This window comes from Enoplosus armatus, chromosome 1, assembly GCF_043641665.1.
Source record: "Enoplosus armatus isolate fEnoArm2 chromosome 1, fEnoArm2.hap1, whole genome shotgun sequence".
NCBI classification, from domain to species: Eukaryota; Metazoa; Chordata; class Actinopteri; order Centrarchiformes; family Enoplosidae; genus Enoplosus; species Enoplosus armatus.
Window position 1 is genome coordinate 28,392,468 of NC_092180.1, and position 27,839 is coordinate 28,420,306.

At 44.3% G+C, this 27,839-nt stretch overlaps 1 protein-coding gene across 1 annotated transcript in view; it reads right to left on the reverse strand.

Annotated features, from left to right (window-relative positions):
- Positions 1 to 336: 336 nt before the first annotated feature.
- Positions 337 to 27,839, reverse strand: part of muc5.1 (mucin 5.1, oligomeric mucus/gel-forming) — a 48,194-nt gene continuing 20,691 nt past the window's right edge. The window contains exons 28-55 of the mRNA XM_070909342.1: positions 27,564 to 27,607; positions 27,251 to 27,436; positions 26,250 to 26,648; positions 24,762 to 25,961; positions 23,202 to 23,663; positions 21,058 to 21,725; positions 19,585 to 20,769; positions 15,370 to 18,297; positions 14,331 to 14,982; positions 13,084 to 13,331; positions 11,418 to 11,589; positions 10,619 to 10,866; positions 10,309 to 10,492; positions 8,854 to 9,070; positions 7,813 to 7,985; positions 7,650 to 7,719; positions 7,189 to 7,310; positions 7,063 to 7,094; positions 6,807 to 6,975; positions 6,193 to 6,288; positions 5,146 to 5,186; positions 3,442 to 3,570; positions 2,152 to 2,268; positions 1,954 to 2,052; positions 1,644 to 1,772; positions 1,497 to 1,536; positions 1,236 to 1,356; positions 337 to 695 (exon numbers count right to left, since the gene is read on the reverse strand). Of these exons, the coding sequence (XP_070765443.1) occupies positions 494 to 695; positions 1,236 to 1,356; positions 1,497 to 1,536; positions 1,644 to 1,772; positions 1,954 to 2,052; positions 2,152 to 2,268; positions 3,442 to 3,570; positions 5,146 to 5,186; positions 6,193 to 6,288; positions 6,807 to 6,975; positions 7,063 to 7,094; positions 7,189 to 7,310; positions 7,650 to 7,719; positions 7,813 to 7,985; positions 8,854 to 9,070; positions 10,309 to 10,492; positions 10,619 to 10,866; positions 11,418 to 11,589; positions 13,084 to 13,331; positions 14,331 to 14,982; positions 15,370 to 18,297; positions 19,585 to 20,769; positions 21,058 to 21,725; positions 23,202 to 23,663; positions 24,762 to 25,961; positions 26,250 to 26,648; positions 27,251 to 27,436; positions 27,564 to 27,607 (10,333 nt within the window). The 3' untranslated portion in view covers positions 337 to 493. The remainder of the gene's footprint in view (positions 696 to 1,235; positions 1,357 to 1,496; positions 1,537 to 1,643; positions 1,773 to 1,953; positions 2,053 to 2,151; positions 2,269 to 3,441; positions 3,571 to 5,145; positions 5,187 to 6,192; positions 6,289 to 6,806; positions 6,976 to 7,062; positions 7,095 to 7,188; positions 7,311 to 7,649; positions 7,720 to 7,812; positions 7,986 to 8,853; positions 9,071 to 10,308; positions 10,493 to 10,618; positions 10,867 to 11,417; positions 11,590 to 13,083; positions 13,332 to 14,330; positions 14,983 to 15,369; positions 18,298 to 19,584; positions 20,770 to 21,057; positions 21,726 to 23,201; positions 23,664 to 24,761; positions 25,962 to 26,249; positions 26,649 to 27,250; positions 27,437 to 27,563; positions 27,608 to 27,839) is intronic.

Below are 27,839 nucleotides of genomic sequence, written 5' to 3' on the forward strand. Positions count from 1 at the left end.
ATTGTTTTAGGAGCAGTGTGAATCCCAGCTGGTGTGAGGTAGTTCTAGCTGTGGGAAAGGAAAGCCTTTCTGTGAGGTTTTGGACTGAGGTGATGTGACTGATTAGACACCACGACCTCGCCTCACCTCACCTGTGTCCAATGTTAGCAAGAGCTAAAGTTGTGCCCTCCGAAATGTCAAACTGTCATCAAAATGTTGACCTTTTGACCATTTGCTTAGAATGTGCAGGTGTAAATATTCAAAGAGTGAAATGTGTTTTTTTGTTTGTGTTTTTTTTGGTCATTCCCATTCCCACGGGATCAATAAGAATGTCGATGCAAGTGTTCGTAATGCAGAAATATAATTTTAATAATAATCATCCAAGAAATCCTCAGCAGAAGAAAGTATACATAACATTAGTATGTGGTGACACACATTGGGCTATAAATAATAAAATGTGGTAAGAAAAAGAAGATGTAAGGTTTCAGTCTAGCGTAAAGCGGTAATTCCTCGGTCAGCGTCTCCTGCGGCGCTGCGGTTTGGACGTCGTCCCGTCAACGCACTCTGCTTTGTTGCAGCGGCACGTCTCCACTGCGGTGTAGCTGTGCTGGACCTTGGAGCCGTCGGCGCAGACCAGCTCCACCTGCTTCTGACTGGTGATGGCCTCTTGGCAACACTCACACTGGTGCATCATCATGTTTGCTGTAGCGGAATACCTGCACACACACACACACAAGAGACAACAGCTCATTCAATAGTCGAACATAAAAGGGGTCTGCATTGCTATCTTATTTGGGGTTTTGTGTCAAAATCTAGTTTTAAGATCTTCATTTAGTTTACATTGTGCTCACATGGTGCTTATTGCTCATTAGAGTTCCACATTGGCAAATGTTTGCCCTGAGGCTTCCAAACAGGTCAATCTCGCAAAAAGTGGCGCAATGTTCAAATCTAGGGCGAAGACACCCAACCAATACATGTGTGCAAATGTGCCAAAAACTTTGGGTGAGCATTGCTGTGGATCATCATATTAAATGATGCCATTAGGACACGCAGTTGCTACTACTCAAGTGACACCAATACCGTGTGTGTAGTGCACAGTGCGCACATGGACTGCAGCAGGCTGACAGCCACCCGAGAAAAAAACGAGGGCCCAGTCATGAAACCGAATTCCACCTGAGATAAGTGAGCTTCAAATGACGCTGAAAACCTTTGCAAACTTAGTCGAACTCCCAAATTTGGGGCTGAAGTAGACTCACATGGACGAGCTTCCGCAGTGTCCAACGCAGGACGTGATGTTCACCGGCTGCGCGCTCTTACAGCCGCCCACCTCCAAGACTGTCTGCTCACTCTGGGCCTCACAGACGCTCCGGATCTTGCCTGGAACGCACATCAGCCGTTAGGCTCTTAACAATGGCACATGATGCGCAGCTTTTGTCCCCCTAAGTCAACTTTGCATTCTTAAAATGTATTCATGATTCGGTAGTTATCATTTGAATATTGCGTCTCCGCTAACTTACAGGTTTTGCAGCATCCATTCGCGTCAGTTGTCTCAGTGCCCTGGGGGAGTAAGACACAGGTCATGTTGTGTGTTAGACATGGACAGTGTGCGGGGAGGTAGGGGACAGGGGACAGGGGTATCGGTTGCAGAGGCTTGACAAACTCACAGGTTCACAGTCCAAGGGGTTGAAGGGAGGACAAGTGGTCTTGGTCTCCTTGGTAACAGGCTGTCCGTTAATGTTTTCACAGGTATACTGCACACATTTGTCATTAACGGGAACAAAAGTGCTGTTGACCTGTACCAAAAGGGAAAAGCACATTTCAGATATCCAACAAAGAGATAATCCTTCATCCATATATATATATATATATATATATATATGGATTATTAATTGGTAGAATGAACTATCTTGCTACAGCTAACATGCCTTTTATGTAATGTGAGGAAACACTCACATTACAACACACAGTACTGACCTCAATGGTATACGTTGTGTTGTCAGGTGTGGTGAAGATACAGCTCTTCTGAACACACATACCGCAGCACTTGCCAGGTACAGTCTGATACTCATGACCCTGGAGACAAAGTGTGAGAGAGTAAGGGACAGGGGAAAAAAGAGGAAACTCCTTTTTGTAATGTTAGTGTGTGTTGTTATGTCCTGTGAGTGAGCTTACTTCAGAGCAGTTTGTGTTGCAGACAACAGGTGTGCAGGTAATGATGTTCAGCTTGGTGACGGGATCCACTCTTGGGCCACAGTAACACTCCTGGCAGGGCCCGGGTTTGAAAGCCTCCTCTATAGGTTGTCCCGTTCCTGATGGCGCTGTTGTTCTTCCTGATGGTTGTCCCGCTCCTGATGGCACTGTTGTTCTTCCTGATGGTTGTCCCGCTCCTGATGCCGCTGTTGTTCCTGATGGTTGTCCTGCCCCTGATGCCGCTGTTGTTCCTGATGGTTGTCCCGCTCCTGATGCCGCTGTTGTTCCTGATGGTTGTCCTGCCCCTGATGCCGCTGTTGTTCCTGATGGTTGTCCCGCCCCTGATGGCACTGTTGTTCTTCCTGATGGTTGTCCCGCTCCTGATGCCGCTGTTGTTCCTGATGGTTGTCCTGCCCCTGATGCCGCTGTTGTTCCTGATGGTTGTCCTGCCCCTGATGCCGCTGTTGTTCCTGATGGTTGACCCGCTCCTGATGCCGCTGTTGTTCCTGATGGTTGTCCTGCCCCTGATGCCGCTGTTGTTCCTGATGGTTGTCCCGCTCCTGATGCCGCTGTTGTTCCTGATGGTTGTCCTGCCCCTGATGCCGCTGTTGTTCCTGATGGTTGACCCGCTCCTGATGCCACTGTTGTTCCTGATGGTTGTCCTGCCCCTGATGCCGCTGTTGTTCCTGATGGTTGTCCTGCCCCTGATGCCGCTGTTGTTCCTGATGGTTGTCCCGCCCCTGATGGCACTGTTGTTCTTCCTGATGGTTGTCCCGCTCCTGATGCCGCTGTTGTTCCTGATGGTTGTCCTGCCCCTGATGCCGCTGTTGTTCCTGATGGTTGTCCCGCTCCTGATGCCGCTGTTGTTCCTGATGGTTGTCCTGCCCCTGATGCCGCTGTTGTTCCTGATGGTTGACCCGCTCCTGATGCCACTGTTGTTCCTGATGGTTGTCCTGCCCCTGATGCCGCTGTTGTTCCTGATGGTTGTCCCGCCCCTGATGGCACTGTTGTTCTTCCTGATGGTTGTCCCGCTCCTGATGCCGCTGTTGTTCCTGATGGTTTTCCCGCCCCTGATGGCACTGTTGTTCTTCCTGATGGTTGTCCCGCTCCTGATGCCGCTGTTGTTCCTGATGGTTGACCCGCTCCTGATGCCGCTGTTGTTCCTGATGGTTGTCCCGCCCCTGATGGCACTGTTGTTCTTCCTGATGGTTGTCCTGGTCCTGATGGCGCTGCTGTTGTTCTTCCTGATGGTTGTCCTGGTCCTGATGGCGCTGCTGTTGTTCTTCCTGATGGTTGTCCTGGTCCTGATGGCGCAGTTGTTACTAATAGTTGTTGTTGTGGTGTTGATGGTGCTTCTATTGGTGGTTCTGATGTCTCTGTTGTTGGTATCTTGGCACCAGGCTACAGAATACACATTGATCAACGATTTACTCTCAATTCAGTAAGCTGAGGAAGCTTTCACACCTGTACTTCAGTTCACTTGTTTTGGATCAATGAAAAAATTCAGATTCATTGTTGCCTTTTTGTCTGTTTCATGTACACACTGATCGAGTGTAATATGTAATACATATGTATATGAAGTCCTATTGACTGACAGGTAACTCATTCCATGGAAAGTTCTGGTGACTGTAATACTCCATCATCAATGTTTTGTGGACCCACTGGTAAAACAAACATTTATTCTTGTGACTGACAGGCACCTTATGTGTTTATTTTCTTTTTCTGGCGTCACAAAGAGCTGATGAGGTAATAAGTGGCTATGGGTATTACTGAAAACAACAACTGGACCTTATATGGCATAAATAAGAACAAACGGCTAGAAAAGGGATTCCTTTTTACTTTCTGATGTATCAGGGAAAACCACATGACGACGCTCATACAGGTCACCACGCTTAAATAATTAGATTAGTCATATAGACGCGAGGAGATCGCTTCCTTCACAGTTCCCACAAAGAGCGTAAATTTAATAGCAGTTTAACCTTTGAATTCATGCTGAAATAATGTATCTACTTCCTTGTCCTGTGTTTGGTACAGCTGCACCAGGAACAAACTGCATCAGAGTTCGCTCAGAAGCCACCTATTCAAGTGGCCTTCGTGCAGTTGTTTAGTCCACACCAGAGTTTGAACAGTTAGGCTGAATTCACACCAAATCAGGCGTTCAGTCCTCCCATGCATTTGAATGTGGGTAGTGTGTTTATGCTGTGACAGTGGGGTGGGGAGGGGGGGGGGGGGGGGGGGGGGGGGGGGGGCTCAGGCCTGTGCTGATCGCCGCAACGCCTGATTTGGTGTGAAAGCACCCTGAAGTTGCACTGGGCCCTGTCTATCCTCTTTTAGGAAGAAGAAATCGAGAACCGCTTCCAAGTGAACTCCACGGCTGCGGCACTGCGACGTACACTATGTGAAAGTAATGGGACGTGTAAGCGATCTCTCTGCTCATCATGGCAACTATCAAGAAAACCATCTCCTCTATAATTTTGCATGAGCGTTTGGTAACCATAGTAACACACGTGCACATCAACATGTGATGATGTGCGCATGAGATTTTCCCTGATGCATCGGAAAGTGAAAAGGGTTAAAACAGAGAGGTGTGTTTGTGCACTAATCTGTGTATGTTGGAATGCTCTGTGATACTAACAAACCATCATTCTCATCCGGTTTCTACCTGTCAGTCATTGTTAGTGACAGGTGGGGTTCTCAGTCGGTCTTGATAACGCTTGTCACCGCCTATTTCTTTGTGAAGTAAAAGGACGCACAACAGGCAGCAAGGTCAAGGGAATATGTTTGTTTTGCTTGATAGTTCCTGTATGTTCAAGCCTGCTGTGCTTCTAACTGGCTTCCTGCCTTTGCCCTGTTGGATTTGTCAGCCTGCTTGGACTGCCGAACTTTAAGCCTGTGTCTGTATTTTGATCCTCCTCCCATGTTGTACCTGAACCTTGACGGATATATTGATACCTGGAGTTTGGACTGTGCGCTTACCTTGTACTCATTCATGTTGTAGACGCATACACCTTTAGGAACTGCAAAGACAAAAGACACGAGTTAAGTTACCATTGACACTATCTCATTAGATGAGTAATGTAGATGTGTGCTCAGTCTATCTCTGTACTGCAGACAAACAAATCGTTACTGATCCTCTATAAATGTAATTCTAGGTAAGACAGTAAACAAGCATTCCCCCCCCCCAAAAAAAACTTGTTTTGTTTTGAAAAGCCCTGATGTGAGGATTAATTGTTTCTGGTTTAATTCTCTTTCAATAAACTGTCAACAAATATCAAAATGTAGAAATCACCGTTCCTCCTTTCAAGACTAAATCGCTGAACTTAAGCCTGGTCGGCATGTTTCTTTTTACTGATACTGCCTTCCCGTAACCCCAAAATGCATCACAAATCAGCTGCACATGCAGCTTGTATTGTACAAATGTCTTCCTTCACATCTAACGCTGTCTTCAGTCAGCTGAAATTAGTCAGAAGGCCAGTAGTAAATCTATTTCTCTGGAAAGTGTAGTCATTCATGATAGATATAAATAGGAAACTGACAACGCAACAAAGCAGCTGAAACAAGGACCTTTCCTAAACCACCTGTAACTTTTTTTCATTACTTTTTGTCTTTGTGATGAAGTCATAAAGGTTCCTTCATTGTTCTTTTGTCGAAAAATGGTCTCGCAAATGAAAATCCACCAATCTCTGTACAGCGGTCAGCCAATTCAGTTGTTGTTATAGTTATTATCATCCATATGGGTGACAGTAGCAAACATCACCAGGGTGAAAAAAAAAAAAAAAAAGAAAGTTACCAACCAGCATCGGTAACACTGAAACCTAAGAATCCACCCGTATTCAAACAGTTTTCTTATTGCTGCTTGCAGCTACATTTTATGTTGGCGCTAATTTCTGTTTGTTTATCTGCTTTGTTAGCAACAAACCTCCTACAAGCTCACTGCGGTATGCCTCCCTCAGCACATACAGTACAGCATTACACGTTGCGCGCCAACAGATAACACTGCGTTGATAGACCAGAGTCACATACCACACTTGTAGGATTGGCAGCAGGTGCCGTTGGTGGTGCTGAGTTGGAAGCCCAGCGGGCAGGTGGTGGGAGCGGGACACAGGTTTACGTTGCATTCTGTTGGAGACAAAAGGATGGAATGATTATCAGTGCGTGAATGTGGAGATTAGCCTCGTTTTGCCTCGGAAGCAGTTGGGGGGGGTTAAAGGTCTTGCTCCTCGGCTCCTGGTAATGTGGGAGGGGCAGCCGCTTGGGATTGAACCAGTGACCTCCGAGTCACAAGTCGATGGATTTCTTCTGTCCCTAATAACTCTCTCCCGTCTGAAACCAGCTTGTAAAGTCTATATACAAAACTATATAAAAACAGCCAACATTTTGACCTTAAGCCTGCTTCTGAATAAGCGTAAGATTTAGACCTGGTCTTAGCAAGAAGAAGGCTTAAGCCTAGATGGTGCAACCGGCGCAACTATTATGCCACGTTACGACCGACTTGGCTTTGGACCAGCCGTATGCCCTGTTGGTGCAACCGGCCCCAGGTGGAGATTCAGGCATATTATATTTCACACCAATCACATGAAAATGTAAAATGTAATTTTACCGAATCACATGTAGCTCTACAACACACTACAACTGACCACATGACTGTGTTGTGCAGCAGCCGTCGGTCTTGTTGACCAGCTCCTGGCCAGACCCGCTGCAGTTGGGGCTCTGTATTGATGGGCACTCGACAGGCTGACACTGGATGCTCATGGAGTCCTTGTTGCACTCGCAGGTGTTGCAGTCACTTGTCCAGGTGTCACCAGGCTGGTGAAGAGAAAAGGAACTGGTTCAGACACACAGCTCATGCTTTGAAGGCGTACGTGAGTGCACGTTGTCAGGCAGAGTTCTCACCTCTTTGGGTTTGCCATCAGGTCCGACACAACCTGAAATTCAAGCGGAAACAAACGTTTGTGGATTTCTGTGAGAAGCATGCCATGACCCAGTCAGACTGAGTTGTGTATAGGAATCTCCTCTTACCACAGGTGGCAACACACGTGTCGTAGACTGTGTTGAATAAGGTGGTGCCACGAGGACAGAAGCAACCCTCCTTAGTGTAGTTAGTGGATGCCTCACTATCGGCTTGGAACTTCTTGTTGTATCTAAATGTCAGAAATTGAATCGTCGGTTATTACATTGGCGATAGTGGCTGAGAGTGGAAACCTTTGCTAGTGATGACGTTCAGAATACGTCTTCATGGTTGTAATCGAGTCTCTGTCTCTGATCAGTTTTTCGCTTTCGACCCGGACGTCAAACATTGTCTCTGTCTCTGATCAGTTTTTCGCTTTCGACCTGGACGTCAAACATTGTTCAAGTCGATGCTTCAATGGCAGCAGAAATGTGAGCATATGAACCGGGTAGGTGGTGTGTAAATGTTAAAATACCTAAAAAAAAAAACCCAACGACAACACTAAAAGCATCATACTGTTGACATACTTTACCTGTCATTGCATGTAGGCTCTACAGTGGGGCCACAGGCCATGTACACTTTGTTACTCGGACACTCGTGCTCTGTAAGACGGAGACATGTACATGTTTTACACATTTTTCAGAACTTCAAGCAACAACTGTAGTATGGTACACTATTGACTGTATATGTCTCACCGCACTGCCCATTGGTGGCATTCCTCCAGTCAATACAGACTCCTGCATTAGAGCACTGAGTGGCATAGGCCTCCAGGCTGGAGCAGGTTTTGTTGCCACTGTTGCATATGTCAGACACACAGGACGTCACATATGGTGCTGGGGCTATGGCTGTGTGGCACGGCGCAAACACACTAGAGGGGACAAACAAGCCAGGACAGCATGTCAGGAAAAGTGATCGATCGACTTTGCATGCAAACCTCTGTTGAGTTAGGTAGGGTAATATAGGTTGTTTATATATTTAATAAACGGCTAATACCGTGTGTACCAGATGCCTCCTACTCCACAGCGGTAAATAGTCTACACCTGAACCACCAGGTGCCTGGTCCAGAATTTAAAGGGACAAATTATTTTCACCCAACATCCAATTTGTATTTGGTGTGATTTGTTCCAATAATTTCATTAACTCTCAACACAGTCTCCTTCATTTACTGTCTAAAGTCAGTTTCTGTTTGAACACTTTCAACTATAAGCCCTGCTGCTGTGACGCATTTTTTTTTTCCAAGTAGCTGATACATACACATCCATTTTTTGCTCTTGTTCTCAATATGAAATAACATACACATATACATATAAATGCGATACATCAATTAACTGCTGCCAAAGCTGGTACTGGTATTACAGTTCCTGTAATGATCCTACACTACACTACCATACAGCTCCAAGTACCTAACCCACAATGCCCCAACATTTTGTTAACATTTGTAACAAATTTTTTTTACGCATAATCAGAAAACGCTTCATTTAAAAAAAAAAAAAGACGATAGAAAAAAAAATTGCAGTTACTCCCCAAAATGTGCCATAATTCACGGCATTTATGTACTTTACTGTGGAAGAGTAAAAGTACTTTTTTTGTGCCTGTGTTGAAAACCAGCTAACAGGATAGACACATAATTAGCAAAACACAAAGGTACTTTTTACAATGTGTTGAACTGCACCTCAAAGCAACGCATGAGCCTAAGAGAATGAAGAGGTTTCTGAATGTTTCGCGGTGCCCTTCACCTGCTGGTCAGGAGATCACAGATGGCAGGTTTGCACACAGGCTTCGTTGTTGAGTAGAGTGGTTTGGAAGTGACTGTGGTGGTCGCTTTAGTTGGTGGGGTTGTGGGGGTGACACAGGCTGTACCTGGGACACGCCACTGGTCCGCAGAGTCCGAGCAGCTCTCCACCTGGCCGTTTGGAGAACGGCAGTCGTTGGTCTGGGAGTTGTCGCAGGTCCCTGGAAAAGGAGAGGCAGCGGGATGAAGCCAGCTGTACAGCGCTGCTCTGAAGACACGTCGTGGGCAGTGGCACTATTAATGTGTTCTAATTGTTTAGAAAATATGCAAAACAACAAAGTGGACTTCTAGTACAAATACTGACGCCGCTAAAGTTAGTAGGACTTGAAGCTGGAGGAGCAGAACACATGGAACAGAACAGGTAACCATTATGTGGGAACTTTAGGGGAGTCGACTATGCCAATGATCAAATCTCACAAACGCGCCCATCCTCACAAACTGGTGGCACTTATGGTCATAAACAAGTGATTTGTGACAAGTTTGTGCACTTTGGTGAATCTGACTTGGGACACTTGTACAACCCCAGAGAAACAAGGGAAGAACTTTGGGACGAGAAATTGGAATTCGAAGATCTCCTTGCATGGGGCCCATTGTCTCTTTTAGCAGTGCCATGCTGTTGACTTACATTTAAACTTTAGTTTAGCCTTCCAGATCAGTGGTTCACAACCTTTTTCTTAAGGGACCCCTATTTTACCAATGTACATACACTGACGACCCCCACCCACATACAATTACAAAAAACTTACAAGTTGCATTATATTCATTGCATAAAAAACATAAAAAAAACACTAACACAGAACAATTAACTGTACAATTAACCTAAATAGTGAATTTAATACCTGCAGGAATTTTGTGTAAAACTAGCAATTTGTATAACATTCTATTTCATGTGGATATTGCAATGTACGGTTTTGCCTTGCATTTCAAGGAACACAATTCTATGTATCTGTGTTATTATTTTCTATTAGTCTAGTTTAATAATAGTCCAAGTAGCCTGGCTTTACAATAAATAAATAAAGATATAAACTTCGAAAATAACCCTCAATTAAATACATGTGTATTATATTTCATATATATAAAAATTCTTACCCCCTTAAAATCAAGAGGGCTTCACTACCCACCACCCCGCCCCCCCCCCCCGTGGAGCTTTGCCGACCCATGACGGGGGTCGGGACCACTGTTCTAGACTCAAGTGCCCACCTGTAGGACTTACTAGTTTCTTCCTGTCTCTTATGAATTATGAAGAGCCTTCCTGTACTTCCGATCATTCTGGTTGCACCAGGTCTGTGAGTCTAACTGCAGGTTGTGTAAGTGGTGGTTTCACCCCATGATTTGGCTACTGAGGGTCACTAAATAGGGTTAGGGTACGGATCAGGGGTTAAGTGCTCTGGTAACTCACCACACTGTCCCTCAGTGTTCCCACCAAAGAGGGATGAAGGAAGGTCAATGCTGAATGAGGAGCCACTATAGATGATTTTTGCGCCGATCTCCGGTATCTCCAAGGTGATCACCATATCTGTGCTCGTGAGGCGCAGGACAGAGTTTCTGTAGGCTGGATAGATGCGTTTCAGATTCACATACACCTGCAGGATGAGGAGACAAAGCACATCGGAGAAGACCGTGAACCAAGCACGGCAGCACTTCCAACTCCAACTGTATGCGCAAAGTGTAAAGTGGTTAATGCATCACGCCACTGAATCGCCGCTTACCACATTAGCTGCTGTTCCCTCAGTCTTCAGCTGAGTCAAAACGACCTTGTAGGATTGGTATGTGACTATGAGAGCCTGGGGGCAGAATGTGCTGTCTGAAGGATCACAGTCACTGTTATCCACGATAACAATCAGGTTATATTTAGGAATGATCTCTTTGACCAGGTAGTAAGAGCAGTTCTCGTTGAAACTGTATGATTTTCCATCAAACGTCATGTAGTGGGATTCACCCCAGACGCTGCACACACCTGCAAGACAACAAGAGCCATTTTTATGATTACAATAAAATAAATGGACATAAACGGACACACCAGGCTGGAGTCTCAGATTTTGCGGAGTTGCAATTTTAGCCTCATAGGTATATAAAAAAAACTCTAGAACTAAAAAACGAAAAAAATTAAGCAATTAGGCTAGAATTAATGAACATATTTACTGATTACTGTGACACACACATGAAGAGTGGACGGGAAACTTGGATTTGAATCAATCAATCAAATGTGAAATCCCATGAACATGTTTGTTTTTGTCTCCTGATGTATAAATAATAGGCGGAAGATTACAATATCATTTTATTATATGATAATATTTTTGATTCTCTCAGGTAGGGCAGCCAAAGTCAATGTTTCGTTATCACTACGTTGTTTTCTGAGCTTGGCGATCTCATAGAAATCTCACTGCTGAGCGGCGCCTATGAGCTCTCCTTCACTCATAGAATGCATCAGGATGCATCTACTCATATAAAATTCAAAAGTGGCAAACTGTATTGAGAGGTTACATTTACATTACATTTTCAACTTACATTCACATTCGTAGTGGAAGCAGCATCCGTCATCGTCATAGATCTTGACAGCTTTGCGTCCATTGGCACAGATTGGTTGTGTTGCTGTGGGACAGGGGGTAGGTGTCTCCGTGACCTTGCCATTGGTGCAGTTAGCTGTGGTGCAGTTGTTAACCTTCCAGGTCTCTCCATTCTGGATGGGGATCGAGAAGGAGTGAGTCACGCCGGAAACCAACGGAAAACAATAACGCGTGATTCAACTATTTGAGATGGAGGGCTCTATTTTCTCCGCCACGCCCAGTGTGTTGGGACGTGCCAAGAGCATTTTTGGAATTTTGGAGCCAGGCTCGTCTGGCGCACCTGTGGCACACTTAAATATGGGCTGAGACATGAAAAATGACACCATACATTATAGGTGGGCATGTTAAAGGCTCTGACAATCATGGCCAACCGCATTCTCTGCTTTCACCCCCTTTGAAGATCGGGTTCTCTCCATCATGAATGACAGATAGTTTGGGAATCCTGTGGAGAGTAACTTTTTAATCCCTATTACTGGATTACACGCCATTGGGCAAAAAGTCCTACATTTAAGGAATTAATTCCGTCTGCTTTCAACGCCATGTCTCAATATAATAGATGACTCTTAGGCTGACTTTAGTCCCACCCAAATTGATCATCTTGTTGATAGTGCTGCAGGCTCGCTACCAATGACACTTGACTCTATTGACCCTCTAAAAAAGAAGATAATAAAACAAGGAAAGTTAGCTCTATGGTATAACCCCCAAACCCGCAAATTAAAGCAAATATTGTGGAAACTTGACAGGACGTGGTGTTCCGCCAATCTGGAAGAATCAACTTTTAGTATGGCAAGGATTTTCAGTCAGGTTTCAGAGCGCATCATAATGCTGACAACACTGGTGAAAGTTACAAATGACCTTCTGATTGCATCAGACAAAGGACTTGTCTCTGTTCTTGTCTTGTTAGATCATAAGTGCCGCATTCGACACCACTGACCACCACGTCCTATTACAGAGACTGGAACATTTAATTGGCATCAAAGGAACCGTACTAAACTGGTTTAAGTCCTATTTATCAGATTGATCTCCGTTTGTACACGTTAGCGATGAATCCTCCATGCACGCCAAAATTAGTCATGGAGTTCCACAAGATTCTGTGCTTGGACCAATACTATTCACCTTATGTATTCAGTCCGGTTCTGTTCAAGGTTTCTGCTTGTTAAAAGGAAGTTTTTCCTTGCCGCTGTCGCCAAGTGCTTGCTCATGGTGGGGCTACACCTGCTCTATATGTAGTAAGTGTCATGAGATGACTTTTGTTGTTATTTGGCGCTATATAAATAAAAAATGAATGAATTGAATAAAATGAGAGTAGAATTTAAAATGTGGTCTAGTATTTTCTTTTTTTTTCAATTTCTGAAATTATCTTTAGTTTAGATCGATTAGATTTAAATTGGTTTACACGCAAAAATAATTGTGAATTTTTAAAATAACTCACCACTATAAAATTAAACCTGAACAATCTCTATGGCATCATGTTGCTCAATCACACCAAACTGGCGCAGTTGAGGATATAACCTCGCTGGACACAAAGCAGCTACCTGTGAAATACAATGCTTGAAGCATTTTGGAAACACAATCATGAATAAAATCACATTTGATCTATATCACACCTTTCTTGGTGGATTCACATCATTGCAGTCCAGGGTAGTTGTAGATGGGGTTGTTGATGGAGCGGAAGTAGAGCTGGGAATAGTTGTGATGGGAGGAATTGAGCTTGAAATAGTGGTAGGACGTGCGGTTGTGCTGGGTATCGGTGTTATGGGACATGGAGTGGCTTGTGTTTCGACTTTACAAGATGCATTGCAATATGCAACATAACACCATCCTAAGCCATCAGTGACATTGTACACCAAGTCTCCTGTGAAAATCAGAGTGGACATCAAAGTTCAGTGCACAACATTAAAGAGTTGCTGATTTAACAAATGTATGTAACAAGAGAGAAAGAGTTGGTTGGTGTGCAGACTGAAAACAGCCCTGCGTACAGTGACTCAGAAAAGCAGGGCTTAATGTGAAAAGTCTGGATTGAATGAGCCTGACAAACTGAACTAGGCTTAAAAGTTAATGTATACAATGCAACGTACTATTAAGCAACTTTAACATATCATGTAAGACCCCAGCCAGGTAATTTATTTTATGGCAAGAAATAGTAGTTCCTGAATAACTTTGAATCAAGGATTATATAGTAGATAATGAGTTACAATACGTTAGGTGACATATGACACAGAAATTATACCAGCTGAACTGGATGGTAGATTTAAGCACTGGACAAAGTTTAGATACCATTCAACAACTCACAGAAACTTATAATTTAGGGAAACAAGATTTCTTCAGATATGTTCAATTGAGAAATTACTTTGACAAAAACATTAAAACTACTGGAGAGAAAGGAATGAGTCTAATTAGAATAATCATTGATGCATTTAAAGGTAATAGTAACAGAAAACTGATTTCCAGCATTTATTCATCTTTTCAATTTGAAAGGCATCTTTCCACAATGTACGTTGAATTAATTAATACTGGGTAGATGTGGTAACATAAATCAGATTAATAATCAGCTCAAAGCTTGATTTTAACTTCAGTATTATGTATTTGGGAAACATGCCAAATGGGCTGAAAAAGCAGGGCTGATATTCATTGCAAATACTACTAGCAGGTAGCAAAAAGCAATAACCATTTAGGCATTTAATCATGTTTAGTCTAACCTTTATATATTCATCTACAAAACATTGGAAAAATCAGACACATCCTGACTCAAAATTAATTTTATACTGAAAAGGATCCCTGTATCCTCTGTAATGAGACCCAATGATAAAAGAAAGAAAATGACTTAGAAAGAGGAAAATGAAGACAGACCTACCAGGATTATGAGAAGTTCCATTGACAATGCAGACACATGTAGTTGTGGTAAACAGTGATTGTGTGGGAACAACTGTGGTTCTGGATGGTCTGACAGTGGTTGCACCCGTTGAGTAAACAGTTGTGCTGCCTGGTAGTGTCTGTGTTATTGGGCCAATAGCAGTTGTACCTTTAGCTGTTGATGCTGGGATTACAGTTGAAGCCACAATAGTTGTTGTCTTCAAAATGACAGGTTTTGTAAATGCAGTTGTTTTTTGTGTCGGTCCTGTGACTACACCAACTGTAGTAGTTTCAACAACAGCTGTGGTAGCGGTTGTTGCTGGGCCAGTGGTGACTACTGTTGGAGGTTTTGTTGTCACAACTTTTACTGTTGTTGCTTCAGATGTGGTTATTTCTACAGGTTTGGTTGTGGTTTCCTTAGTTGTTGTTGACGGTACTTTAGTAGTTGTGGTACCAAGAGAAGGTTTTGACGTTACAACTGTAGTTCCTGGGCCTGCTGTTGTGACACCTGGCACTGGAGTCGTAGTTTCAACAACAGCGGTGGTAGCAGTTGTTACTGGGCCAGTGGTGACTACTGTTGGAGGTTTTGTTGTCACAACCTGTACTGTTGTTGCTTCAGATGTGGTTATTTCTACAGGTTTGGTTGTGGTTTCCTTAGTTGTTGTTGACGGTACTTTAGTAGTTGTGGTACCAAGAGAAGGTTTTGATGTTACAACTGTAGTTCCTGGGCCTGCTGTTGTGACACCTGGCACTGGAGTCGTTACAACTGTAGTTCCTTGACCTGCTGTTGTGACAACTGGCACTGGAGTCGTAGTTTCAACAACAGCTGTGGTAGCGGTTGTTGCTGGACCAGTGGTGACTACTGTTGGAGGTTTTGTTGTCACAACCTTTACTGTTGTTGCTTCAGATGTGGTTATTTCTACAGGTTTGGTTGTGGTTTCCTTAGTTGTTGTTGATGGTACTTTAGTAGTTGTGGTACCAAGAGAAGGTTTTGATGTTACAACTGTAGTTCCTGGGCCTGCTGTTGTGACACCAGGCACTGGAGTCGTAGTTTCAACAACAGCTGTGGTAGCGGTTGTTACTGGGCCAGTGGTGACTACTGTTGGAGGTTTTGTTGTCACAACCTTTACTGTTGTTGCTTCAGATGTGGTGATTTCTACAGGTTTGGTTGTGGTTTCCTTAGTTGTTGTTGATGGCACTTTAGTAGTTGTGGTACCAACAGAAGGTTTTGACGTTACAACTGTAGTTCCTGGGCCTGCTGTTGTGACACCTGGCACTGGAGTCGTAGTTTCAACAACAGCTGTGGTAGCAGTTGTTACTGGGCCAGTGGTGACTACTGTTGGAGGTTTTATTGTCACAACCTTTACTGTTGTTGCTTCAGATGTGGTTATTTCTCCAGGTTTGGTTGTGGTTTCCTTAGTTGTTGTTGATGGCACTTTAGTAGTTGTGGTACCAACAGAAGGTTTTGACGTTACAACTGTAGTTCCTGGGCCTGCTGTTGTGACACCTGGCACTGCAGTCGTAGTTTCAACAACAGCTGTGGTAGCAGTTGTTACTGGGCCAGTGGTGACTACTGTTGGAGGTTTTGTTGTCACAACCTTTACTGTTGTTGCTTCAGATGTGGTTATTTCTACAGGTTTGGTCGTGGTTTCCTTAGTTGTTGTTGATGGTACTTTAGTAGTTGTGGTACCAAGAGAAGGTTTTGACGTTACAACTGTAGTTCCTGGGCCTGCTGTTGTGACACCTGGCACTGGAGTCGTAGTTTCAACAACAGCGGTGGTAGCAGTTGTTACTGGGCCAGTGGTGACTACTGTTGGAGGTTTTGTTGTCACAACCTTTACTGTTGTTGCTTCAGATGTGGTTATTTCTACAGGTTTGGTTGTGGTTTCCTTAGTTATTGTTGACGGTACTTTAGTAGTTGTGGTACCAAGAGAAGGTTTTGACGTTACAACTGTAGTTCCTGGGCCTGCTGTTGTGACACCTGGCACTGGAGTCGTAGTTTCAACAACAGCGGTGGTAGCAGTTGTTACTGGGCCAGTGGTGACTACTGTTGGAGGTTTTGTTGTCACAACCTGTACTGTTGTTGCTTCAGATGTGGTTATTTCTACAGGTTTGGTTGTGGTTTCCTTAGTTGTTGTTGACGGTACTTTAGTAGTTGTGGTACCAAGAGAAGGTTTTGACGTTACAACTGTAGTTCCTGGGCCTGCTGTTGTGACACCTGGCACTGGAGTCGTAGTTTCAACAACAGCTGTGGTAGCAGTTGTTACTGGGCCAGTGGTGACTACTGTTGGAGGTTTTGTTGTCACAACCTTTACTGTTGTTGCTTCAGATGTGGTTATTTCTACAGGTTTGGTTGTGGTTTCCTTAGTTGTTGTTGACGGTACTTTAGTAGTTGTGGTACCAAGAGAAGGTTTTGATGTTACAACTGTAGTTCCTGGGCCTGCTGTTGTGACACCTGGCACTGGAGTCGTAGTTTCAACAACAGCGGTGGTAGCAGTTGTTACTGGGCCAGTGGTGACTACTGTTGGAGGTTTTGTTGTCACAACCTTTACTGTTGTTGCTTCAGATGTGGTTATTTCTACAGGTTTGGTCGTGGTTTCCTTAGTTGTTGTTGATGGTACTTTAGTAGTTGTGGTACCAAGAGAAGGTTTTGACGTTACAACTGTAGTTCCTGGGCCTGCTGTTGTGACACCTGGCACTGGAGTCGTAGTTTCAACAACAGCTGTGGTAGCAGTTGTTACTGGGCCAGTGGTGACTACTGTTGGAGGTTTTGTTGTCACAACCTTTACTGTTGTTGCTTCAGATGTGGTTATTTCTCCAGGTTTGGTTGTGGTTTCCTTAGTTGTTGTTGACGGCACTTTAGTAGTTGTGGTACCAACAGAAGGTTTTGACGTTACAACTGTAGTTCCTGGGCCTGCTGTTGTGACACCTGGCACTGCAGTCGTAGTTTCAACAACAGCTGTGGTAGCAGTTGTTACTGGGCCAGTGGTGACTACTGTTGGAGGTTTTGTTGTCACAACCTTTACTGTTGTTGCTTCAGATGTGGTTATTTCTACAGGTTTGGTCGTGGTTTCCTTAGTTGTTGTTGATGGTACTTTAGTAGTTGTGGTACCAAGAGAAGGTTTTGACGTTACAACTGTAGTTCCTGGGCCTGCTGTTGTGACACCTGGCACTGGAGTCGTAGTTTCAACAACAGCTGTGGTAGCAGTTGTTACTGGGCCAGTGGTGACTACTGTTGGAGGTTTTGTTGTCACAACCTTTACTGTTGTTGCTTCAGATGTGGTTATTTCTACAGGTTTGGTTGTGGTTTCCTTAGTTGTTGTTGACGGTACTTTAGTAGTTGTGGTACCAAGAGAAGGTTTTGATGTTACAACTGTAGTTCCTGGGCCTGCTGTTGTGACACCTGGCACTGGAGTCGTAGTTTCAACAACAGCGGTGGTAGCAGTTGTTACTGGGCCAGTGGTGACTACTGTTGGAGGTTTTGTTGTCACAACCTTTACTGTTGTTGCTTCAGATGTGGTTATTTCTACAGGTTTGGTTGTGGTTTCCTTAGTTATTGTTGACGGTACTTTGGTAGTTGTGGTACCAAGAGAAGGTTTTGACGTTACAACTGTAGTTCCTGGGCCTGCTGTTGTGACACCTGGCACTGGAGTCGTAGTTTCAACGACAGCGGTGGTAGCAGTTGTTACTGGGCCAGTGGTGACTACTGTTGGAGGTTTTGTTGTCACAACCTGTACTGTTGTTGCTTCAGATGTGGTTATTTCTACAGGTTTGGTTGTGGTTTCCTTAGTTATTGTTGACGGTACTTTAGTAGTTGTGGTACCAAGAGAAGGTTTTGACGTTACAACTGTAGTTCCTGGGCCTGCTGTTGTGACACCTGGCACTGGAGTCGTAGTTTCAACAACAGCGGTGGTAGCAGTTGTTACTGGGCCAGTGGTGACTACTGTTGGAGGTTTTGTTGTCACAACCTGTACTGTTGTTGCTTCAGATGTGGTTATTTCTACAGGTTTGGTTGTGGTTTCCTTAGTTATTGTTGACGGTACTTTAGTAGTTGTGGTACCAAGAGAAGGTTTTGATGTTACAACTGTAGTTCCTGGGCCTGCTGTTGTGACACCTGGCACTGGAGTCGTTACAACTGTAGTTCCTGGGCCTGCTGTTGTGACACCTGGCACTGGAGTCGTAGTTTCAACAACAGCTGTGGTAGCAGTTGTTACTGGGCCAGTGGTGACTACTGTTGGAGGTTTTGTTGTCACAACCTTTACTGTTGTTGCTTCAGATGTGGTTATTTCTATAGGTTTGGTTGTGGTTTCCTTAGTTATTGTTGACGGTACTTTAGTAGTTGTGGTACCAAGAGAAGGTTTTGATGTTACAACTGTAGTTCCTGGGCCTGCTGTTGTGACACCTGGCACTGGAGTCGTAGTTTCAACAACAGCGGTGGTAGCAGTTGTTACTGGGCCAGTGGTGACTACTGTTGGAGGTTTTGTTGTCACAACCTTTACTGTTGTTGCTTCAGATGTGGTTATTTCTACAGGTTTGGTTGTGGTTTCCTTAGTTATTGTTGACGGTACTTTAGTAGTTGTGGTACCAAGAGAAGGTTTTGACGTTACAACTGTAGTTCCTGGGCCTGCTGTTGTGACACCTGGCACTGGAGTCGTAGTTTCAACAACAGCGGTGGTAGCAGTTGTTACTGGGCCAGTGGTGACTACTGTTGAAGGTTTTGTTGTCACAACCTGTACTGTTGTTGCTTCAGATGTGGTTATTTCTACAGGTTTGGTTGTGGTTTCCTTAGTTATTGTTGACGGTACTTTAGTAGTTGTGGTACCAAGAGAAGGTTTTGACGTTACAACTGTAGTTCCTGGGCCTGCTGTTGTGACACCTGGCACTGGAGTCGTAGTTTCAACAACAGCGGTGGTAGCAGTTGTTACTGGGCCAGTGGTGACTACTGTTGGAGGTTTTGTTGTCACAACCTGTACTGTTGTTGCTTCAGATGTGGTTATTTCTACAGGTTTGGTTGTGGTTTCCTTAGTTGTTGATGACGGTACTTTAGTAGTTGTGGTACCAAGAGAAGGTTTTGATGTTACAACTGTAGTTCCTGGGCCTGCTGTTGTGACACCTGGCACTGGAGTCGTTACAACTGTAGTTCCTTGACCTGCTGTTGTGACAACTGGCACTGGAGTCGTAGTTTCAACAACAGCTGTGGTAGCGGTTGTTGCTGGACCAGTGGTGACTACTGTTGGAGGTTTTGTTGTCACAACCTTTACTGTTGTTGCTTCAGATGTGGTTATTTCTACAGGTTTGGTTGTGGTTTCCTTAGTTGTTGTTGACGGCACTTTAGTAGTTGTGGTACCAAGAGAAGGTTTTGACGTTACAACTGTAGTTCCTGGGCCTGCTGTTGTGACACCTGGCACTGCAGTCGTAGTTTCAACAACAGCTGTGGTAGCAGTTGTTACTGGGCCAGTGGTGACTACTGTTGGAGGTTTTGTTGTCACAACCTTTACTGTTGTTGCTTCAGATGTGGTTATTTCTACAGGTTTGGTCGTGGTTTCCTTAGTTGTTGTTGATGGTACTTTAGTAGTTGTGGTACCAAGAGAAGGTTTTGACGTTACAACTGTAGTTCCTGGGCCTGCTGTTGTGACACCTGGCACTGGAGTCGTAGTTTCAACAACAGCGGTGGTAGCAGTTGTTACTGGGCCAGTGGTGACTACTGTTGGAGGTTTTGTTGTCACAACCTTTACTGTTGTTGCTTCAGACGTGGTTATTTCTACAGGTTTGGTTGTGGTTTCCTTAGTTATTGTTGACGGTACTTTAGTAGTTGTGGTACCAAGAGAAGGTTTTGACGTTACAACTGTAGTTCCTGGGCCTGCTGTTGTGACACCTGGCACTGGAGTCGTAGTTTCAACAACAGCGGTGGTAGCAGTTGTTACTGGGCCAGTGGTGACTACTGTTGGAGGTTTTGTTGTCACAACCTGTACTGTTGTTGCTTCAGATGTGGTTATTTCTACAGGTTTGGTTGTGGTTTCCTTAGTTGTTGTTGACGGTACTTTAGTAGTTGTGGTACCAAGAGAAGGTTTTGACGTTACAACTGTAGTTCCTGGGCCTGCTGTTGTGACACCTGGCACTGGAGTCGTAGTTTCAACAACAGCTGTGGTAGCAGTTGTTACTGGGCCAGTGGTGACTACTGTTGGAGGTTTTGTTGTCACAACCTTTACTGTTGTTGCTTCAGATGTGGTTATTTCTACAGGTTTGGTTGTGGTTTCCTTAGTTGTTGTTGACGGTACTTTAGTAGTTGTGGTACCAAGAGAAGGTTTTGATGTTACAACTGTAGTTCCTGGGCCTGCTGTTGTGACACCTGGCACTGGAGTCGTAGTTTCAACAACAGCGGTGGTAGCAGTTGTTACTGGGCCAGTGGTGACTACTGTTGGAGGTTTTGTTGTCACAACCTTTACTGTTGTTGCTTCAGATGTGGTTATTTCTACAGGTTTGGTTGTGGTTTCCTTAGTTATTGTTGACGGTACTTTAGTAGTTGTGGTACCAAGAGAAGGTTTTGACGTTACAACTGTAGTTCCTGGGCCTGCTGTTGTGACACCTGGCACTGGAGTCGTTACAACTGTAGTTCCTTGACCTGCTGTTGTGACAACTGGCACTGGAGTCGTAGTTTCAACAACAGCTGTGGTAGCGGTTGTTGCTGGACCAGTGGTGACTACTGTTGGAGGTTTTGTTGTCACAACCTTTACTGTTGTTGCTTCAGATGTGGTTATTTCTACAGGTTTGGTTGTGGTTTCCTTAGTTGTTGTTGACGGTACTTTAGTAGTTGTGGTACCAAGAGAAGGTTTTGACGTTACAACTGTAGTTCCTGGGCCTGCTGTTGTGACACCTGGCACTGGAGTCGTAGTTTCAACTACAGCGGTGGTAGCAGTTGTTACTGGGCCAGTGGTGACTACTGTTGGAGGTTTTGTTGTCACAACCTGTACTGTTGTTGCTTCAGATGTGGTTATTTCTACAGGTTTGGTTGTGGTTTCCTTAGTTGTTGTTGACGGTACTTTAGTAGTTGTGGTACCAAGAGAAGGTTTTGACGTTACAACTGTAGTTCCTGGGCCTGCTGTTGTGACACCTGGCACTGGAGTCGTAGTTTCAACAACAGCTGTGGTAGCAGTTGTTACTGGGCCAGTGGTGACTACTGTTGGAGGTTTTGTTGTCACAACCTTTACTGTTGTTGCTTCAGATGTGGTTATTTCTACAGGTTTGGTTGTGGTTTCCTTAGTTGTTGTTGACGGTACTTTAGTAGTTGTGGTACCAAGAGAAGGTTTTGATGTTACAACTGTAGTTCCTGGGCCTGCTGTTGTGACACCTGGCACTGGAGTCGTAGTTTCAACAACAGCGGTGGTAGCAGTTGTTACTGGGCCAGTGGTGACTACTGTTGGAGGTTTTGTTGTCACAACCTTTACTGTTGTTGCTTCAGATGTGGTTATTTCTACAGGTTTGGTTGTGGTTTCCTTAGTTATTGTTGACGGTACTTTAGTAGTTGTGGTACCAAGAGAAGGTTTTGACGTTACAACTGTAGTTCCTGGGCCTGCTGTTGTGACACCTGGCACTGGAGTCGTTACAACTGTAGTTCCTTGACCTGCTGTTGTGACAACTGGCACTGGAGTCGTAGTTTCAACAACAGCTGTGGTAGCGGTTGTTGCTGGACCAGTGGTGACTACTGTTGGAGGTTTTGTTGTCACAACCTTTACTGTTGTTGCTTCAGATGTGGTTATTTCTACAGGTTTGGTTGTGGTTTCCTTAGTTGTTGTTGATGGTACTTTAGTAGTTGTGGTACCAAGAGAAGGTTTTGACGTTACAACTGTAGTTCCTGGGCCTGCTGTTGTGACACCTGGCACTGGAGTCGTAGTTTCAACTACAGCGGTGGTAGCAGTTGTTACTGGGCCAGTGGTGACTACTGTTGGAGGTTTTGTGGTAACAACGTGTACTGTTGTTCCTTCAGATGTGGTTATTTCTACAGGTTTGGTTGTGGTTTCCTTAGTTGTTGTTGACGGTACTTTAGTAGTTGTGGTACCAAGAGAAGGTTTTGATGTTACAACTGTAGTTCCTGGGCCTGCTGTTGTGACCCCTTTTACTGGAGTCGTTACAACTGTAGTTCCTTGACCTGCTGTTGTGACAACTGGCACTGGAGTCGTAGTTTCAACAACAGCTGTGGTAGCGGTTGTTGCTGGACCAGTGGTGACTACTGTTGGAGGTTTTGTTGTCACAACCTTTACTGTTGTTGCTTCAGATGTGGTTATTTCTACAGGTTTGGTTGTGGTTTCCTTAGTTGTTGTTGACGGTACTTTAGTAGTTGTGGTACCAAGAGAAGGTTTTGACGTTACAACTGTAGTTCCTGGGCCTGCTGTTGTGACACCTGGCACTGGAGTCGTAGTTTCAACAACAGCGGTGGTAGCAGTTGTTACTGGGCCAGTGGTGACTACTGTTGGAGGTTTTGTTGTCACAACCTGTACTGTTGTTGCTTCAGATGTGGTTATTTCTACAGGTTTGGTTGTGGTTTCCTTAGTTATTGTTGACGGTACTTTAGTAGTTGTGGTACCAAGAGAAGGTTTTGATGTTACAACTGTAGTTCCTGGGCCTGCTGTTGTGACACCTGGCACTGGAGTCGTAGTTTCAACAACAGCGGTGGTAGCAGTTGTTACTGGGCCAGTGGTGACTACTGTTGGAGGTTTTGTTGTCACAACCTTTACTGTTGTTGCTTCAGATGTGGTTATTTCTACAGGTTTGGTTGTGGTTTCCTTAGTTATTGTTGACAGTACTTTAGTAGTTGTGGTACCAAGAGAAGGTTTTGACGTTACAACTGTAGTTCCTGGGCCTGCTGTTGTGACACCTGGCACTGGAGTCGTAGTTTCAACAACAGCGGTGGTAGCAGTTGTTACTGGGCCAGTGGTGACTACTGTTGGAGGTTTTGTTGTCACAACCTGTACTGTTGTTGCTTCAGATGTGGTTATTTCTACAGGTTTGGTTGTGGTTTCCTTAGTTATTGTTGACGGTACTTTAGTAGTTGTGGTACCAAGAGAAGGTTTTGACGTTACAACTGTAGTTCCTGGGCCTGCTGTTGTGACACCTGGCACTGGAGTCGTAGTTTCAACAACAGCGGTGGTAGCAGTTGTTACTGGGCCAGTGGTGACTACTGTTGGAGGTTTTGTTGTCACAACCTGTACTGTTGTTGCTTCAGATGTGGTTATTTCTACAGGTTTGGTTGTGGTTTCCTTAGTTGTTGTTGACGGTACTTTAGTAGTTGTGGTACCAAGAGAAGGTTTTGATGTTACAACTGTAGTTCCTGGGCCTGCTGTTGTGACACCTGGCACTGGAGTCGTTACAACTGTAGTTCCTTGACCTGCTGTTGTGACAACTGGCACTGGAGTCGTAGTTTCAACAACAGCTGTGGTAGCGGTTGTTGCTGGACCAGTGGTGACTACTGTTGGAGGTTTTGTTGTCACAACCTTTACTGTTGTTGCTTCAGATGTGGTTATTTCTACAGGTTTGGTTGTGGTTTCCTTAGTTGTTGTTGACGGTACTTTAGTAGTTGTGGTACCAAGAGAAGGTTTTGACGTTACAACTGTAGTTCCTGGGCCTGCTGTTGTGACACCTGGCACTGGAGTCGTAGTTTCAACTACAGCGGTGGTAGCAGTTGTTACTGGGCCAGTGGTGACTACTGTTGGAGGTTTTGTGGTAACAACCTGTACTGTTGTTCCTTCAGATGTGGTTATTTCTACAGGTTTGGTTGTGGTTTCCTTAGTTGTTGTTGACGGTACTTTAGTAGTTGTGGTACCAAGAGAAGGTTTTGATGTTACAACTGTAGTTCCTGGGCCTGCTGTTGTGACCCCTGTTACTGGAGTCGTTACAACTGTAGTTCCTTGACCTGCTGTTGTGACAACTGGCACTGGAGTCGTAGTTTCAACAACAGCTGTGGTAGCGGTTGTTGCTGGACCAGTGGTGACTACTGTTGGAGGTTTTGTTGTCACAACCTTTACTGTTGTTGCTTCAGATGTGGTTATTTCTACAGGCTTGGTTGTGGTTTCCTTAGTTGTTGTTGACGGTACTTTAGTAGTTGTGGTACCAAGAGAAGGTTTTGACGTTACAACTGTAGTTCCTGGGCCTGCTGTTGTGACACCTGGCACTGGAGTCGTAGTTTCAACTACAGCGGTGGTAGCAGTTGTTACTGGGCCAGTGGTGACTACTGTTGGAGGTTTTGTGGTAACAACCTGTACTGTTGTTCCTTCAGATGTGGTTATTTCTACAGGTTTGGTTGTGGTTTCCTTAGTTGTTGTTGACGGTACTTTAGTAGTTGTGGTACCAAGAGAAGGTTTTGATGTTACAACTGTAGTTCCTGGGCCTGCTGTTGTGACCCCTGTTACTGGAGTCGTTACAACTGTAGTTCCTTGACCTGCTGTTGTGACAACTGGCACTGGAGTCGTAGTTTCAACAACAGCTGTGGTAGCGGTTGTTGCTGGACCAGTGGTGACTACTGTTGGAGGTTTTGTTGTCACAACCTTTACTGTTGTTGCTTCAGATGTGGTTATTTCTACAGGTTTGGTTGTGGTTTCCTTAGTTGTTGTTGACGGTACTTTAGTAGTTGTGGTACCAAGAGAAGGTTTTGACGTTACAACTGTAGTTCCTGGGCCTGCTGTTGTGACACCTGGCACTGGAGTCGTAGTTTCAACAACAGCGGTGGTAGCAGTTGTTACTGGGCCAGTGGTGACTACTGTTGGAGGTTTTGTTGTCACAACCTGTACTGTTGTTGCTTCAGATGTGGTTATTTCTACAGGTTTGGTTGTGGTTTCCTTAGTTATTGTTGACGGTACTTTAGTAGTTGTGGTACCAAGAGAAGGTTTTGATGTTACAACTGTAGTTCCTGGGCCTGCTGTTGTGACACCTGGCACTGGAGTCGTAGTTTCAACAACAGCGGTGGTAGCAGTTGTTACTGGGCCAGTGGTGACTACTGTTGGAGGTTTTGTTGTCACAACCTTTACTGTTGTTGCTTCAGATGTGGTTATTTCTACAGGTTTGGTTGTGGTTTCCTTAGTTATTGTTGACAGTACTTTAGTAGTTGTGGTACCAAGAGAAGGTTTTGACGTTACAACTGTAGTTCCTGGGCCTGCTGTTGTGACACCTGGCACTGGAGTCGTAGTTTCAACAACAGCGGTGGTAGCAGTTGTTACTGGGCCAGTGGTGACTACTGTTGGAGGTTTTGTTGTCACAACCTGTACTGTTGTTGCTTCAGATGTGGTTATTTCTACAGGTTTGGTTGTGGTTTCCTTAGTTATTGTTGACGGTACTTTAGTAGTTGTGGTACCAAGAGAAGGTTTTGACGTTACAACTGTAGTTCCTGGGCCTGCTGTTGTGACACCTGGCACTGGAGTCGTAGTTTCAACAACAGCGGTGGTAGCAGTTGTTACTGGGCCAGTGGTGACTACTGTTGGAGGTTTTGTTGTCACAACCTGTACTGTTGTTGCTTCAGATGTGGTTATTTCTACAGGTTTGGTTGTGGTTTCCTTAGTTGTTGTTGACGGTACTTTAGTAGTTGTGGTACCAAGAGAAGGTTTTGATGTTACAACTGTAGTTCCTGGGCCTGCTGTTGTGACACCTGGCACTGGAGTCGTTACAACTGTAGTTCCTTGACCTGCTGTTGTGACAACTGGCACTGGAGTCGTAGTTTCAACAACAGCTGTGGTAGCGGTTGTTGCTGGACCAGTGGTGACTACTGTTGGAGGTTTTGTTGTCACAACCTTTACTGTTGTTGCTTCAGATGTGGTTATTTCTACAGGTTTGGTTGTGGTTTCCTTAGTTGTTGTTGACGGTACTTTAGTAGTTGTGGTACCAAGAGAAGGTTTTGACGTTACAACTGTAGTTCCTGGGCCTGCTGTTGTGACACCTGGCACTGGAGTCGTAGTTTCAACAACAGCGGTGGTAGCAGTTGTTACTGGGCCAGTGGTGACTACTGTTGGAGGTTTTGTTGTCACAACCTGTACTGTTGTTGCTTCAGATGTGGTTATTTCTACAGGTTTGGTTGTGGTTTCCTTAGTTATTGTTGACGGTACTTTAGTAGTTGTGGTACCAAGAGAAGGTTTTGACGTTACAACTGTAGTTCCTGGGCCTGCTGTTGTGACACCTGGCACTGGAGTGGTAGTTTCAACAACAGCTGTGGTAGCAGTTGTTACTGGGCCAGTGGTGACTACTGTTGGAGGTTTTGTTGTCACAACCTTTACTGTTGTTGCTTCAGATGTGGTTATTTCAACAGCTTTGGTTGTGGTTTCCTTAGTTGTTGTTGATGGGACTTTAGTAGTTGTGGTACCAATAGAAGATATTGATGTTACAACTGTAGTTCCTGGGCCTGCTGTTGTGACGACTCGCGCTGGAGTCGTAGTTTCAACAACAGCTGTGGTAGCGGTTGTTACCCGGCTAGTGGTGACTCGTGGTGACGTTGAGTAAACAGTTGTGCTGCCTGGTAGTGTCTGTGCTGTTGATTCCGTGATTTCAGTTGAGGCCCCAATAGTTGTTGTCTTCAAAACAACTGTGGTAGCGCTTGTTACTGGGCCAGTGGTGACTACTGTTGGTGGGTTTGTTGTCTCAACCTTTACTGTTGTCGCTTCGGATGTTGTAATTTCTACAGGAGTGGATGTGGTTTCCCCTGTGGTTATTGATGGTGACGTGGTTAAAAAAACTGCGATAAAATCAGAAACATTGTGATCAATGCTTACTTATTATAATATTAAGACTTTCACACAGATTTCTTCTCTACTCGTGTCCTGTTTTTGTATAAAACTTTCTTTGGCATATAATATTTAATTTTTTATTACACCAGTTTGTGAGAATATGAAAGCAGGATCATTGGGAATGCCTTGCCGATTTTCATACCTGAAGTTGTTGTTCCAACTGTGCTGAATGTAAAGGGGGCTGTTGTAGGGCCAGGGGTGGTGGTCGTCAAGCATGGGTACGTGTTTCTTGTTACGGTCCCATTGGCCCCGCACTCAGCTGTGATGCAGTTTCCTAGCCCATCCGTTGTGTTGTAAATGGTAGTCCCATATTCATAGGTTTTTCCATTAATGTAGCACGTACAAGCTGCAGATAGAGAATGTCATGTATTCCATTTTCTTTTACATACATTTATCTCTTTCATATATATATCTTTGCGTATGATCACATGAATCAATAAATAAATACACTGTCAGTATATATGTGTACTTACCGTTCACACTGTAGCTGCACTTTATTCCAGAGGCGGTACAGGAGCTTTAAAATAGAAGGAATTTTCACTTTGCGTTTTATTTGGAAAATTGCTTTGACGCTCAAAATAAAAATTTGGATCTAATTCTATTTAAAAAAAAAAAAAAAAAAAGAATCCTACAATAACATTTTCTCATTACCATCTCTGTATTTTGTCCAAATATAACAGACATTTTTCATGCCATGAGAAGCCATAATTATATCTCATGAAGTAAAGCAAATTTCAAGATGTAAATCA